The 15,217-nt window shown below is 35.2% G+C and overlaps 2 protein-coding genes across 2 annotated transcripts in view; one reads left to right on the forward strand and one right to left on the reverse strand.

Annotated features, from left to right (window-relative positions):
- LOC18443195 (organic cation/carnitine transporter 2) overlaps positions 1-15,217 on the reverse strand; it is an 84,177-nt gene that overhangs the window by 34,449 nt on the left and 34,511 nt on the right. The window lies entirely within an intron of this gene.
- Positions 4,636-11,910, forward strand: LOC18443194 (fe(2+) transport protein 1). Its single transcript, XM_006853386.4, has 3 exons — positions 4,636-5,282; positions 8,425-8,574; positions 11,426-11,910. The coding sequence occupies exons 1-3, from the start codon at positions 4,692-4,694 to the stop codon at positions 11,729-11,731; spliced, it is 1,047 nt and encodes a 348-aa protein (XP_006853448.1). The 5' UTR covers positions 4,636-4,691; the 3' UTR covers positions 11,732-11,910.

Genomic DNA, 15,217 nt, shown 5'->3' on the forward strand with positions numbered 1-15,217 from the left:
ATTTTTTTTAGTATTAAAACTACCTTTTTTTTATTATGTCAATAAATTTCGAAGTCGAGATGATTGTTTTGAGAATTTCGGCATAGTAACAACCCATGCTAAAGGAGTTTTTAGGTGTACCTTACTCATAGAGTATAAAGTTGAGACATTCTATAAGTTCTCTCCTTTATTTTTTAAAATTTGAAGAAGTTACGTGTCACAAATTTAGATTCTCATAAGCACTCGAAGATGTAGTTTTTACTTTAGTACAAGTTGGAGATTCGATTGACCATGTAACTTTGACTTCTAAGTGCGACGTTACCGGGTGCTCGTCATCTCAAGTACAAGTTGGAATTCGATTGCGACACACACCAACCTTAAGAAAATAAATAATTAAGAAAATGAATGGTATACAATGAGACTATTTATCTTTGATATACGAGGGCGCAATTACTTATTACTATATGGAGTCAAATCTGATAGCTTGCGTGAGTTATATTTGTAAGATTGTCACTAAAAAGACTTAAATTGTTTTAAAAAAATTGTCGGATTTCGTTACTAGCCCGAGCCATCCAATTTGATATTTAATGAGTAGGAGTAATTATGACCTCATTATGATAAAAATAAAGGATTTTATTGTATAAATGATCCAATACAACAGTTGTATATTAGTATAATGCAACTATACATCTAGAAAACCATATTTTTGGCATTTTTATGATCCCAAATTTTGCACACATATTCTCTTCATCCTCGTAATCAATTCTATAAAAAAAAAAATTTCAATTTGTACTCTAGATATGGTCAAAATTAGTAACCATCCAACAATGAACCTCGATCATTCATTTGGTGAATTTCAAGATCTAAGCCTTAACAAATTCAAAATCTCTTTTTTCTTTTTTAGCATTATTAATTTAATAGTGATAATGCTATATAAAAATTTTGGGAATAAAAAAATGATTATGAGGCCTATATCTAACCATCTCAATAAAATGGATAGCTTATATTAATTAGGCTAGAATGAAAACTTTCTAGAGCATTTTTTCAAAATTTTCTTTTTTTTTATTGTTTTTCAGAATGAAAAGAGTGTATATTTAAATATTTGTGTCAAACAAATGTCTCTAACATAGTTTTTGAAGATGGTTGCATTATATTACTATACAACCGTTGCATGAAATCATTCCCTTTTATTCTAACATATTAACAAAGAAAAGGCTAATATAAGTACAAGGCTATAAACAATCAAATTAGAGCCCACTTCAAAATTTTTACTTGAAGAGGTTGTTTTGATGCCCAAATATCCTAAAATTGATCATTTCGAAATCAAGATGCATGGACATGAGAAAAAAATGGATTTAAAGTTTTGGAAATAGGTGCATCTTGTAATGCATTTTTGGCCCATCAATTTTCAAGATTTTCAAGTTTTCATGGATCTGCTCGATCTACACTATCTTTGAATCTTTAAATTTCATAATAAAGATGAAAATATATTTGAAGGCTATACCAAAGATTTCCAGTATTGAAACCACATTTCTCAATACTATTTGAAGGTGTGCTTTATTTTGATTGTTTAGAGCCTCGGTTCCATACAATCCGCACGCAAATTATTAAGATTAATTAAAACAATAAAGCCACAATAATATTCGCATAATTTGAGAGGGTATGCGATGATTTTGACGGATCATCTCCATCACTCGTTGTCTACAATGGTTGATATCAGATGTATTATTGTGTGGAATGATAAATATACTATGCTTCCGATGGCGCATACTATGCATTTACTCACTCGAGCAAAACACTTAGTTGGAATTTTTTTTTTGAAATTTTGGATCCATCTAATTATAACTAGATGGTTATTTTCAAATATTTAAAATATTTAGATTTTGAGTTTTCGAACATCTAGATAATTCCCTCCAAAAATTTAAAAGTTCTGTTGGAATCTTATGATGCCATTCTTTTTAGGCGCAGAAAGAGTGAGAGTTAGCTTTTTTTTTCTTTGAGGTTGGTTGTGGTTTTCTAGAGATCACATCCTCAAATTTGGGATTTAAAAGATACTCTTGGGTAAGTTTTACTAGAGGGAGCACATGGATACTATACTCCCACATGAGTAGAAAATCTTTAGGCATATGATTTTTTTTTCCCAAAGGTCAACAACATGATACATCACGCTCCCAACGATGAGTTGCTAACGATATTTATGTATTTTTAATAAAAATCAGGGGCATTGGGTTGGAATGATAGCACATCACAAGTTGGTAAATAAACCTAGTAGTTTTAGTTTTGCCACGTTCTAAATTATTATTTAATTGCTACTAGATGAGGACTTTTGCAGAACCTCCAAAGGCAAGATCTTATAAATCTTTGTAGTTTATGATTTTTCTTGTATCTTTAAGTTCTTTAAAAAAAGGGAAAAGTTTATATAGAGCGGAGGCTCTAAACAGTCAAATTAGAACCTGCCTCAAAAATTTCAGTAGGAACGGTTGTTTTGATGCTCAAATATCTTCAAATTGACCATCTCGACATCAAGATGCGTGGATAAGGGATAAAAAAATGGATTTCAAGTTTTTGGAAATAATGTATTTCGTAACGCATTTTTGAACCGTCAATTTTCAAGATTTTCATAGATATATCGATCTATACTATTTTTGAAGCTTTAAGCTTTATAAATAACGATAAAAATATATTTTAAGGCTATCACAAAGATTTTCAGCATTAAAACCATATTTCTTGACATTATGAAGGTAGGCTCTAATTTATTTGTTTAGGGCCTAGGCTCTATACAAATGGCACCCTTAAAAAATTTCAAAGACATGACATTTAAGAGAATCAAAGTTCGGACATATTTTTTCAATTCAAAGTTCGAGCCCAAATAGATAGCACAACCAAAGAAATTGAAAAGTAATACAGATGGAAGATACAAGTTGGAACAAAGTGATCGGTCAAACAACACATTTAAGTTTGGGTTTGGTTTATATAAGGTTGTAACCTTAAACAATCCAATTAAGGAGCACCTCCAAATTTTATAATAACATATAATTTTGGTGTAAATTGTTGGATTATTTGAAAATCGATTTTCGTATCTAAGTATAAAATTTTAAACTCTAAAAATGGTTAAAATCAAGTAGATCTATGAACATATGAAAATCTTGAAAATGGACGGTCTAGATAATGTGTTGCAAGATGCACTACTTTTGGAACTTAATTTTTTTCTTTAATATTCATTAATCTCGATGTCGAGATGATCAATTAGAGATTTTTCAACACTACAAAAACCTTTTTCAATGGATTTTTGAGGCGCAACTCTAATTCTACATTTTAAGGTTCCAACCTTGTATAAACTTTGTCCTTTAAGTTTTCATGAATGGAGAATAAATTATCATCTTTTAATGAAAACATTAAGTGAATAAGTACAAATTGTAAATATGTGCGAAATATTTGCCAAATTCTTATGCACCCTTCAGACGTCCACGTGTTGTGGATGCTTTAACATCCCAATATCTAGAATTGGAGAGTAATTTTGGCAAAATTAAAGAAAGAAGCTCCTTAATTAATGAAAAGAACTCTTAAAAAATAAAAATATAATAAACATTTCATTTTAGGCAAAATTCATTCTACATGGTAAGATTAAGAGTATGTATATATTACTACAATAACCTTTATAATTTTTATATAAAAAAAATATCATATAATATGTCGGGTTTGGGGTGGGTCCATCTAGATCCAGACCCAACCTGCAGACCCAACCTGCTGGGTCCAACTCTTGGACCCATACCTGGACCCGCACCAGGTCGGGTAGTCATGTTTCAGGTCGGGTCCGGGTAAATTCCAACCCTATTAGGGCACTTTGTAATAGAGATCTACAACAATATGTAAGAAAAATAAATTCCTTATCTAAATTGAGAACCACCAAGTTTGGATAAATTTCTCATCTAAATTGATGACTTCTTCCCTAAATTGATCCAAACCAAAATTTGATTTTGTATCCATATTTAATAAATAAATATTTTATGAAACTAAGCTCCTCAAAAAAGTTGAAATCCAATAGCTAGAAGTGTGTTGTTTTAGTTCAATAAAAACTTCTCGTCTTGAATCTAATAGTTAATAGCACAATCTTCGAATTTTACATCTAATGGCTAAAGATAAACGAACAAAACAAACGACAAGGAACCTAAAAACAAAAAAAATCTTGGAAAGAGGGGGGGCTTAACTGGACTTCAGATCCAATTCCAAGAACCAGCTACACGTGGCACTCTAAGGACCATTGATCTACCCATTTTGTTTGTGTAGGGAATGTGTTTGTCGTGTTTCATCTCATGCTGGCCTCGTTTAGGACACACGCCGCCCTATTGCGAAGTCAAGCACTTAGAAGAAGCGCATATTTGATGCAACGGCCCACAATTCTCCATAAAATATTCAATACATCGCAGCCGTCAATTTTCATTCCCCATATGCAAACGTCAACGGCGAGGAGCATGCTGACACCCAAAAGTACAATTCGATCACGTCTCGAACCCTAAACCAAATGGGCGGTCTAGATCTTGTAGATGTGGACCCATCTCACATAACGAGAGATGACCCTCTATCTTGGCCGTTGATTTAAATAAAGGGCAGCTGGAGAGTGAGCCTATATATTAATAGAGGGCGTATGACCAAAGCGTACAAAGCAAGTACCTCTTGAGAGTACTTGTAAAGAGATATTCTTAATTGAGGAAATGGGTCTCAGGCTCTCTGAACCAAAGCTCTGTGTTTTAGTATTCTTCTTAGCTTTCTCTTCGTTCTTGGTCCAAACCCTAGGTTCAGGAGAATGCGAACGTGAGACCGGTGATTGTTACAACAAAACGTCGGCTCTGCGTTTGAAACTAGTGGCGATAGCTGCGATTTTGATAAGCAGCATGATAGGTGTTTGTTTGCCATTGATAACACGATCGTTGCCTGCTCTGAATCCTGATCGGGATGCCTTTTATGTTGTCAAGGCCTTTGCGGCGGGGGTCATACTTGCTACAGGATACATGCATGTTCTCCCTGATTCCTTTAATAATCTGACCTCCAGCTGTCTGCCGGAAAATCCTTGGCAAAAGTTTCCTTTCACCACGTTCATCGCCATGCTCTCGGCTGTGTTTACACTCATGGTGGAGTCTTTCGCTACCAGTTTCTATCGCCGGATGAATGACAAAAAGAAAGGGATCGTTAATCCACTTGGCACCGACACTGAGATGAGCCCTATAGGCCATAGTCATGGTCATGGCTTTGAGCTCAAGGATGACCCTGCAACTGCCTTGCTTCGGTATCGAGTCATTGCTCAGGTTGGTTTTCCTTTCAATATTTCATGTTTGACGCCTACCTCTTAATTGTTTCCTACGTGAACATGGTTATTTATAAGTTATTACCGAACCAACTCATAATCTCATCTCGAATTCGAGAAGTTGTTAAAAGATTAGATTATCCTCGTAATATAAAATTCGTATCACTAATTTTGAACACCGAATCTGACTACCGAGTCCAAGCCCGAGTCACACATTGAAGTACTCCATGTAATAAAATTTTTTTCGATTAAATGGGGGAGAGGGCCTCTACGTGGAGCGCTAACCAATTAAACAATGAAGATGGAGGGGAAAAGATGAGAAACCTGGTAACACACGACACGCCAGGGATGAAAGCTTTTGACAATGATCCGCATGGCACATTGGACGCTTACATGCAAGAGTGCATGTGGAGAGTCGTTAGCACACTATTATTTATCCCAATTTAAGCACTCACACCAATATTTGACACCATTATTTTCATTACTACCGGGTCCCATCTGAATTTCAATGTTAGGCGTGTCTCCACTAGAGTAGTACTAAGATGAGTGACTGCTTTGTATACATAGAGGCCAGTCATCTGGATTGATTCATTAAAAAATAAAGGCAAAAAAGAATTTTTCTTTTTTTCTCCAAATAATCACTTTAAGGCAGAGGCCTGTAATCCTCATTGATTTACAAAAAAAAAGGGAAATTTTTTTTTTCCCAAATAATCACTTAATTGTCATTGTGTATGTATGTATGAAGTTATGGACAGATATTGCACATTTCTTTGTTATGTTTAAGTTTGGTAGGTATATAAAGGAAAAGTATAGAATGAGACTATTTACATTTGGTGTAAGGTAGTCACAATTATTTTTGACTATTGGATATGAAATTGGATGGTATGTATTTATTCTATTGACCAAGATTAAAATTCAAAAGAAATTTTTTCAAACTTTTTGAGACACTCAAGCTATCAAATTTCATACCGAATGGTTATATGTAATTGTGACCTCCTTGTAATAGAGGTAACTGGTCTCATTATATAAAATCCCATATATAAATAGGAGAGTGGGATTTCTTGAAATATATCGGTCCTTATAATATTGTAGTAAAGGAAAAATATTGTGGGGGGGGGGGGGGGGGGGGGGGGTGAGGGCCACAACAGCATCCACTAAAATCTGGACAACTCAATCTCTTGGTATTGGAGAAAAAGATCATGAAATTTGGATAAGAATCGATAGAAAATGGGGAGAACATGAGGTATGCTTTGAAAAAGAAAATAATGTTGAATCAAGTACCTAAGATATAGTATATTGCCTCATCACCATTATAAAAAAAATGATTTTGTAAAGGACTAGATCTAGTCAGTCAAAATAAACAGCTTATATCTACCCAGTCAAATTTTGAAGTTTTTTTTTTTTTTTCTCTTTTTTTTTTTCTTTGAAATATTTCATTGACTTCTTCATCAGGCCAAGGAGGGTGTTTATTTCAACTTGGGGCAAAATAAATAACCCAGGGCCCCCTTAGATGGCGCAGGCGGACCACCACCTAGTGGTCTGCCCAAGGACTGACGAGATATTCTCTCATAGTAAGATCTTTCATTTGCTTAGGGCAAAGGAGGGTGTCTATTCCAACTTTGGGGCAAAATAAATACCCCAGAGGCCCCTTAAATGGCGTAGGCGGACCACTACATAGTGGTCTGCCCAAGGACAGATGAGATATTTTCCCATAGTAAAATCTTTTATTTGCTTAGCCATGACTAGCTCGTTAGTAATTATCAATATTTCAGGAAATTTATCAAAGCACGCATGAGAGATATATGTAATTTCTGAAAAATATTTATTCATATTATTTTAGTTAATTTAGGAATGGGATTGTATACTACAAGGCTAGTTATCTTTCATATAAATAGGTTAGAATTATGGAAAATTATAGATGCCCTCAAATTCAACTTTTTAAACATCACACCGCCAAAATTTTTTGTATTCCATCCTAAATTTCAATACTATTTTTTTTTATATTTATTCTCAGGACAAAAAGGAAATGATTTAAGAAAAAATTTCCCAAAACATTTTTTTTGAAACTACGAGTTAAGCAAATAACATGCTTGCAATCATGATTGAAATTTAAAGACAAAAAACCCATGACCATGAGTACCTGTCATTTGAGGACAAGGAGGGTGATATTTCATTGACTTCTTCAGCAGGTCAAGGAGGGTGTTTATTCCCACATAGGGGCAAAATAAATAACCCAGGGCCCACTTAAATGGCGTGGGCGGACCACTACATAGTGGTCTGCCTAAGGACTGAGTAAGATCTTTTATTTGCTTAGGACAAAGGAGGCTGTTTATTCCAACTTTGGGGTAAAATAAATACCCCAGCGGCCTCTTAAATGGCGTAGGCGGACCACTACATAGTGGTCTGCCCAAGGACTGATGAGGTATTTTGCCATAGTAAAATCTTTTATTTGCTTAGCCATGACTAGTTTATTAGTAATTATCAATATTTGAGGAAATTGATCAAGGCACCTATGAGAGATGTATTTAATTTTTGAAAAATATTTATTCATATTATTTTAGTTAATTTAGGAATGGGATTGTATACTACGAGGCTAGTTATCTTTCATACAAAGAGGTTAAAATTAGGGAGAATTATAGATGCCTTCAAATTCAACTGTCTAAACATCTCACAGCTAAAAATTTTTGTATCCCATCTTAAATCCCAATATTGTTTTTTTTTATATTTATCTGCAAGCCAAAAAGTAAATGATTTAAGACAACATTTTTCAAAACATTTTTTTTTGGAACTACAAGTTAAGGGAATAACATGCTTGCAATCATGATTGAAATTTAAAGACAAAAGACACATGACCATGAGTACATATCCGTGAGTTAGAATATTTAAAAAGGATTGTATACAATGAGACCATTTACCTTCGATACAAGATCGTAACCATTAATCTTAACCATTGGATGTGAAATTGGATGGCTGCATGTATTAATCTTAACCATTGGATGTGAAATTGGATTGCTGCATTTATTCCATTGACCAAACTCAAACTTCAAAATGCATATTTTGATCATTTCTTTAATATTTTTTCTATAACTGAATTGCACACGGGTTTATGCTGATCTCATAAAATGCCATGGTATGTATGTCAGGTATTAGAATTGGGGATCGTGGTCCATTCGGTGGTGATTGGGCTGTCATTGGGAGCCTCTATGAATCCTTGCACCATAAGGCCCTTGGTGGCTGCGCTTTGCTTCCATCAACTCTTTGAAGGAATGGGTCTTGGTGGCTCCATACTCCAGGCAGAATCCTCTCTCTCTCTCTCTCTCTCTCTCTCTCTCTCTCTCTCTCTCTCTCTCTCTCTCTCCATGTGTCAGGCATCTATGTCATGTATTTTAGTAGGTCAGATATTATAGGGGTTGGGGTGGAAACAGTTGCCCCAAACCTGACCCTGTTTAAGGCCCTAATGGATCTGAACCATGACTGGACTTGGCACTTTGGGTCAGGGATTAGATTTAAATCTGGGTTGGTTCAACCACGAACCGTACCTGAATTTCGTTTCTACAAAAATGTGGTCTGGTCTTGATCTGGTCAACTTAGATCCCAACCTGGACTGGATCTCCTATTGTCATGGATGGACTTGGTATCGAACCCAAACTAAGTTGTATTCATACCATAGTTAGCAAGTTGGAGAATAACAATATATCGGCAAATTAGAACATCGGTAATAAATCGATTTTGTGTCAAAAAATAGAGGAAAAAAGAACAGGAAAAAAATACTATTGCCAAAAATGGCTTAAGTTAGAGAACCGTGAATATTTCGAACTTGACAAAAAAAATAAAATAAATAGAATGAAAAAATAGTCCGAAAAAAAAAATAAACAGAATGAAAAAATCAGATATGTAAACATAAAATATTATAAAATTATGAGTTATAATTATTATATCGATACATTAAAACTATTCAACTATAACTTCTGTGTCCTTACCTAGTATCTCTAGAGTCATACTGGACAAATTTTAGTCTAAGCTTATGATAAATACTATAACGATGCTAACAAATCAGTCAGAAAGCTAAAAGTTACAGGCAAGGTTTGACTAGTTAAGAAAGCAAAACTACCATAGCGCTACGTCTCCGATCACTTAACTAACTAAATAAAAAGAAAAAAAATAGAGGAGCTTCAATGAAGGAAATGACGAACTAGAGAGCGGTAATAAGAGCATATAGGTGTTAGAGAGAGAGATTCAATTCGAATAAAAGAAAGCAGCTGATAAGAAACATAAAGAAAATAAGAAAAGGATAAAAATAGACTATTTACTTTTGGTATAAAAAGATCATAATTATTCTGATCTGTCGGATTTCAAATCAGGTGGTTATGATTATATTATTGACTAAGTTCAAAGTTCTTCAAAAAAAATTTTTGTGCTCCCATGCACTTACTACTTCACATAAAGATCTACGAAGTATTTTCTGCATCTAAATTTTTTGGGATCCAATTTAGAGGCACTAGATGGGTATTTCCGAACAAAGAAGAGTGCATATACTTTGCCCCAATGGGAGCACTATATTATACAGTTCCTCCCTCAGTTAAAATACCTAATATGAGACCATTGAATCCATCTAAGTATCAATAAATAACTATTTTTAAAAAGAACTGGATTTTGAGTTCTTCGATACTAGATCTTACCCTCTAAAAATTGGATGCTTTGTTCAAAATTGTGACATAATTTTTTGCCTGGCACATTGAGAGTAAGATTTGAAAGAGGATTTTTTTTGAGGTTAGTCTAGAGGATGATGAGTCTACATATTAAAAATCTTGGGGTCCTAATAATACTCATTGATTGGCTGCTTGAGAGAGTAAATAGATAGTATGCACTCGCTGGAGTACGAAATCTTTTGGTAAATTTAATTAAGAGTCTTTAAACATTATCTATCGTCTCCATTCTATGTTATATTTTATTCAGGCACATACAAAATGCTTTCATTTGTTTATATATTGGAAAATTGTTTCATGTGGGTTGGACCACATTTCTAAGATATGCGGTCTTAATGTGTAAAGCATCAATTTGAAACATGGATGCAAATAGATGGTCTATCTAAAATAATTGAAACTAACAGTCTAAAATAATTCTTCGGCGACAATAACAATAACAATAACAACAACAATAACAATAACAATAACAATAATGATAATAATAATAATAATAAATTTCACTTGAAATCTTAAGAATTCGTTGATAATTGGAATACATTCGTAGACTGGATTTGCTTATACACTTTAAAGTCTTTCTATATGTCTTCTTTTTATTCATTCAATGTCATAAGGTTAAAACTAGGAAATATTTGTTGTTTTCCCAATGTTTTCTAATATTTTCAATAAAACCTTCGGGGAGAATTTTTCAAATTTCTTTTGTGTGTCTGAAAGATTAACATTCTAAGAATGAACTGCCTATTTCTTGTAGAGTCATACCTAAGTTTTTAAGAGTTCGATATATATATATATATATATATATATATATATATATATATATAGGGTTTGTCTGGAAATAACAACCCCTCAAAATACAAAGGTTCAAGTTAGAAGGGGTTGTGATCGGTGTATTTATCAAAACAATCATTATTTTTTAATTAAAAAATTGTTTAAATAGATAACTTTACCATTAAGCAATGATAATTTTGAAATTTTCACAAAAGTACAACGGCATTTTGGAAGTTAGTGTCCTGAAACTTTATTTGTAGAGTGCCCTTACCCTTTATGGAGATGAAAAAAAAACCTACTGTCTTGTAGTAATATTTACAAATTTGCCCCACAAGAATAAATTTTTTTATAAAATAGACAACAAAATTAATAAATCCACCCTTCACAACTCTCTCTATCTGGAACTTTTGTAATTTGAAGGGCTGTGAAGTTTAGTATTCTTGGGTGGATCCCAAAATTTCAAATTACACAACTCTTCCTATAATAGCTCTTTCACATGAGGGTGTATGACAGTATGCTGTAGGGGAGCATTTTATGAGGTAAACATTAAAGTTTATATTCTCAATTGTTTCTTTGTTGCATCAAAATTTTCTTGTTTTACATACATTTATGCATATATATTTACCAGCAACAATATTATGGCACTTAAATGTGATGGAAAATTGGATTTCAGGCTGAGTACAAGATCTTGACTAAGTCTATCATGGTGTTCTTCTTCTCAGTAACAACTCCTTTTGGAATAGCATTGGGGATTTTTTTGTCCAATGTGTATAGTGAAAACAGCCCAACAGCTCTTATTGTTGTGGGAGTGTTAAATGCAGCTTCAGCTGGGCTTCTTAACTACATGGCCTTGGTGGATCTCTTGGCTACTGATTTCATGGGGTCAAGGTTTCAAAATAGTCCCAAGCTACAAGCCATAGCTTATGCTGCAGTTTTGCTAGGGGCTGGTGGCATGTCTATCATGGCTAAATGGGCGTAGGCTCATTCAAGGGGAATTTATGCTTGTCTTAGTTTTCTTTTGCATTTCCTTTTAATCGTTAGTTTCAATTTTCGTTACCTGTAGTTGGTGTGATGATGTAAAAGGTTTTCTTCATCAATAATGTTATTTTCATGGGCTAAATTACCAAAAAAAAGGAAAAGAAAAGAAAACTTGATCAAGTTCTTGTGAGGAGCAACTAGCAGTTGGGATGAGAAGAGGTTTTTTTTTTCCTGGGTAAGACCTAACCATTTCATCAAATAGTTTAGGAGTTAGTTTTTTTTTGAAAGTGTTGGTAGGGTACTGTTAGTTGTTTTTGAAGGTGCTTGTAGGGTGGTGTTAGTGGGAACGCCAGAGCTCAATATTACACATCTTATTTAAAATTCCATGAAAGAGGTCATAAAACATACATAGTTTTAGGACAAAATAATCTCCTTAATATTTAAAATTTTATAAGGCATAGTTTTATAATAAGAAAAAAAGTTTATATAAAGTATCAACCTTATAACTAATTGGGGAAAACTATTGTGATGCCAAAAAACACACTAATTAATCATCTCAAGCTCAAGATAGATAGATGTGAGCAAAAAGGATTTCAAGTCTTGAAAATAATGCATCTTGGAAGATATTATCGCGACCGTCCATTTCTTAGTGTCTGGAGATCTGCTCGATTTACATTATTTTTTAAGCTTAAAATTTCCTAGATAGATATGAAAATCGATTTGCAGACAGATATTAAAATTGCATTGAACCATTATGTACAAGGGATAACCTTGTTAAATCTTCTCATGCATCTCAGTATTGAAGATGAGAGAATAATGAGGAAGAAGTCAAATGAGCTTCACTTTGCACAAAGTTCATCTTCTCAGATCCCTATGAAACCTTTCAATTATCAAAAAAATAATAGGTATAAGGGAAAAGGGAGAAAATTTAAAAATAAAAAAATAAGGTCGAGAAGATCTGTTTTCATTATAAGGAAATTGGGCACAACACATGTAATTGTCCTAAGATGAAAAATAAAAATAGATACCAAAATAACAACCCTGCTCAAAATAATCAAAATAAGAGAAATGACTTGATCTGCGTAGTTTTAGAATCAATAGTTGCCGATCATGACCTGAGAAATTGGTGGGTCGACTCAGCCTCCACTCGACATGTCTCAAGGACTAAGGACAGATTCACAGAATTGAAAGAGCTTGTAGCCGGTAACTAGCAGATTTATATGGAAAATGATACCTACTGCGATGTACTAGATGTTGGTACCTTTAAGCTGTGTTTACAAGGAGGAAAAAATCTCTTATTGACTGATACATTGTATGCACCCAATATGAGGCGCAATTTGATTTATGTACGTAGGCTAGACGACAAGGGTTATGAAATAAGGTTCAGGTCTGGTCGAGTTACCATTGGGAAGCATTCTAAAGCTTTGGTGTACGTTACTAAAGTTGACAATTTATACCGAATGAATATTAATGATAGTTCATCATTTTCTGATTATATTGATGCATCTTTTGATACTTTTATGTATATGGATGATCCATATTTATGGCACTTAAGATTAGGACATATAAATCATGAAACCAGACTTTCAGGTTGGGTCAGAAGCCCCCGACTGGACCCCGCTAGAAGGGACCTACAGGAAAAACCTTGATCATAAAAAACAAACCTGGTGTAGCAGCAAACAATGTCGAGCGAAGGTTCGTAGCATTTGGCCTTCAAAAAAGGCTTGGTTTTGTACGAGGAGGTCCTGACAATGGCCTCATGCTCCAGAACCACAAATAGTCTCTTGAGGCTGTGGAATCTTCAAAGATCCCTCAAACATCCCGAATGATTGCACTTCTTGATTCTCTCGAAGCATAACATTTGGTGGGGCATGCTGTTGGAAGGTATTTTTCATCAACATGAGGCCCCCGCTCAATAAAGGCCTAGCAAGTAGTGGAAATTCGGACAATCTCAGAATAGTTCCAGAACTGGTCAATATCTTCGTAAGGGCTCTCAAGAGTGTCCTGCAAAGTTTCATCGCATTTCGACATGTCTAAGGCAGTGCAAACTGAGAAACAATTCCAGCAGAATCGGCTTCTAACACCCTGAAACAGACCCCTATAACTAGAGCTACATTTTCAACATCTCAAATTATTGTAGGACCACTACCATTGGATCCATCATGGTTGAAAACCCCCAAGGGTAAAGTTTCAACTCAAACGGACATTCTAAGAAGAAGTTATAGGCAAAAGAGTGAACAGGAGAAGCCGCATGCTATTCCCGAGCGGCCACCCTGCAACACTACACCATTGAATGGACAGTCACGACCAGTGACTTTTAACGCTCATATGTCTCTCATCCTAAGTCGGATCAAGCTCAAATTTGTGAGTATGTTCGTCTAGTCAAGATGAGCGATTCGATATGTGGCACACCCCGTGATGAAACTCGAGTGAGAAGAAAAGCTAGAGAAGTTGCTGATCCGTGATGAAAAAGTGCAAGAAATTTAACAACATCGTGCTTCACTTGAGTGGCCAAATCACGCCGTTCGCGAGCCCGATCTACGCGAGACCAATTCCATTGCAGGCGTAAGGTCACGAGCCATCTTTGACTCGAACCCCTACATGATTAACGGTTGGATTTTTCACACGAAGTCAACGAACAGAACCTCCATCCCAGTCGGGTGATAATCGTTCTTGGGATTAGGTTGACTGCTGACCCTCTATCCAGCATGATCCGGTTGATAGGGTAGGCATGCAGCTTACCATTTTAAAAGAGAGGGCGGTTGTGGAATTTGCCTCCCAACTGAAGGTCGTCTTTGAAAAAGGAGATTGTCAAGTACCCACTTAGGATGGCTGGGTCAACCTCAATAGGATCCACTTCAGTCTCGTACACCTTTGGGTCAGAAAGGGCTTGAACCAGAGCCATATGATAGTCTCTAGACAGCAGGACGACATCATAGATACTTAGAAGGGATGGAATCTATCTCAAGTGCCCAATTACTTCATATTTCACTTTATCCTCATTAATTTTTTGTGTTCTTGATCTAGTCACTAATGTAGGGAGTAGGGTAGGTTTAGGAACATGCTTTAGTTGAGTTTTGGTTTGCAGCATTGGCTGACTTTGTTTTTCAGCCGGTGCGGTTTGGGTTGATGGAGAAGTAATGGAGATTTGTATTAGGGATGTAGAGGTTTGGGGTTGAGGTTCAAGAAAAACTGACGGGTCAGGAAACTTGAGGACGTTGAGCTTTTGAGGCGTGAGCTATAGCTTCTTCCATGATCTCAGGTTCATTTGCCCCGTGCTGGGTGGTACTTCCAAAATCTGTAAGGCTTCTTTGGCAGAGGAGCTTGATGATGGCTCAGTTTTGGCTTAGGTTGCCAAGGCGTCGGTGGCTGTCGAGAATCCAATCACCTGGGCTAGCATCTCTAAGGTGCTTTTGCTGCGACCTGCTGATACTGATGCCTCCAAGCTCTCTGTTTAGAGCGTCAAAGTTTGGGCACTGTCAAGCTG

This window comes from Amborella trichopoda, chromosome 2 (assembly GCF_054954075.1).
Source record: "Amborella trichopoda isolate Santa Cruz 75 chromosome 2, AtrichopodaSantaCruz75HAP2 v2.0, whole genome shotgun sequence".
NCBI lineage: Eukaryota > Viridiplantae > Streptophyta > Magnoliopsida > Amborellales > Amborellaceae > Amborella > Amborella trichopoda.

What these genes read in the sequence shown, in the direction of transcription:
- LOC18443194 (XM_006853386.4), top strand. Translation starts at nt 4,692, where the DNA reads ATGGGTCTCAGGCTCTCTGAACCAAAGCTCTGTGTTTTAGTATTCTTC. An exon ending in GGTATCGAGTCATTGCTCAG is followed by an intron (nt 5,283 to 8,424) that starts GTTGGTTTTCCT and finishes TATGTATGTCAG; the next exon opens with GTATTAGAATTGGGGATCGT. An exon ending in TTGGTGGCTCCATACTCCAG is followed by an intron (nt 8,575 to 11,425) that starts GCAGAATCCTCT and finishes ATTGGATTTCAG; the next exon opens with GCTGAGTACAAGATCTTGAC.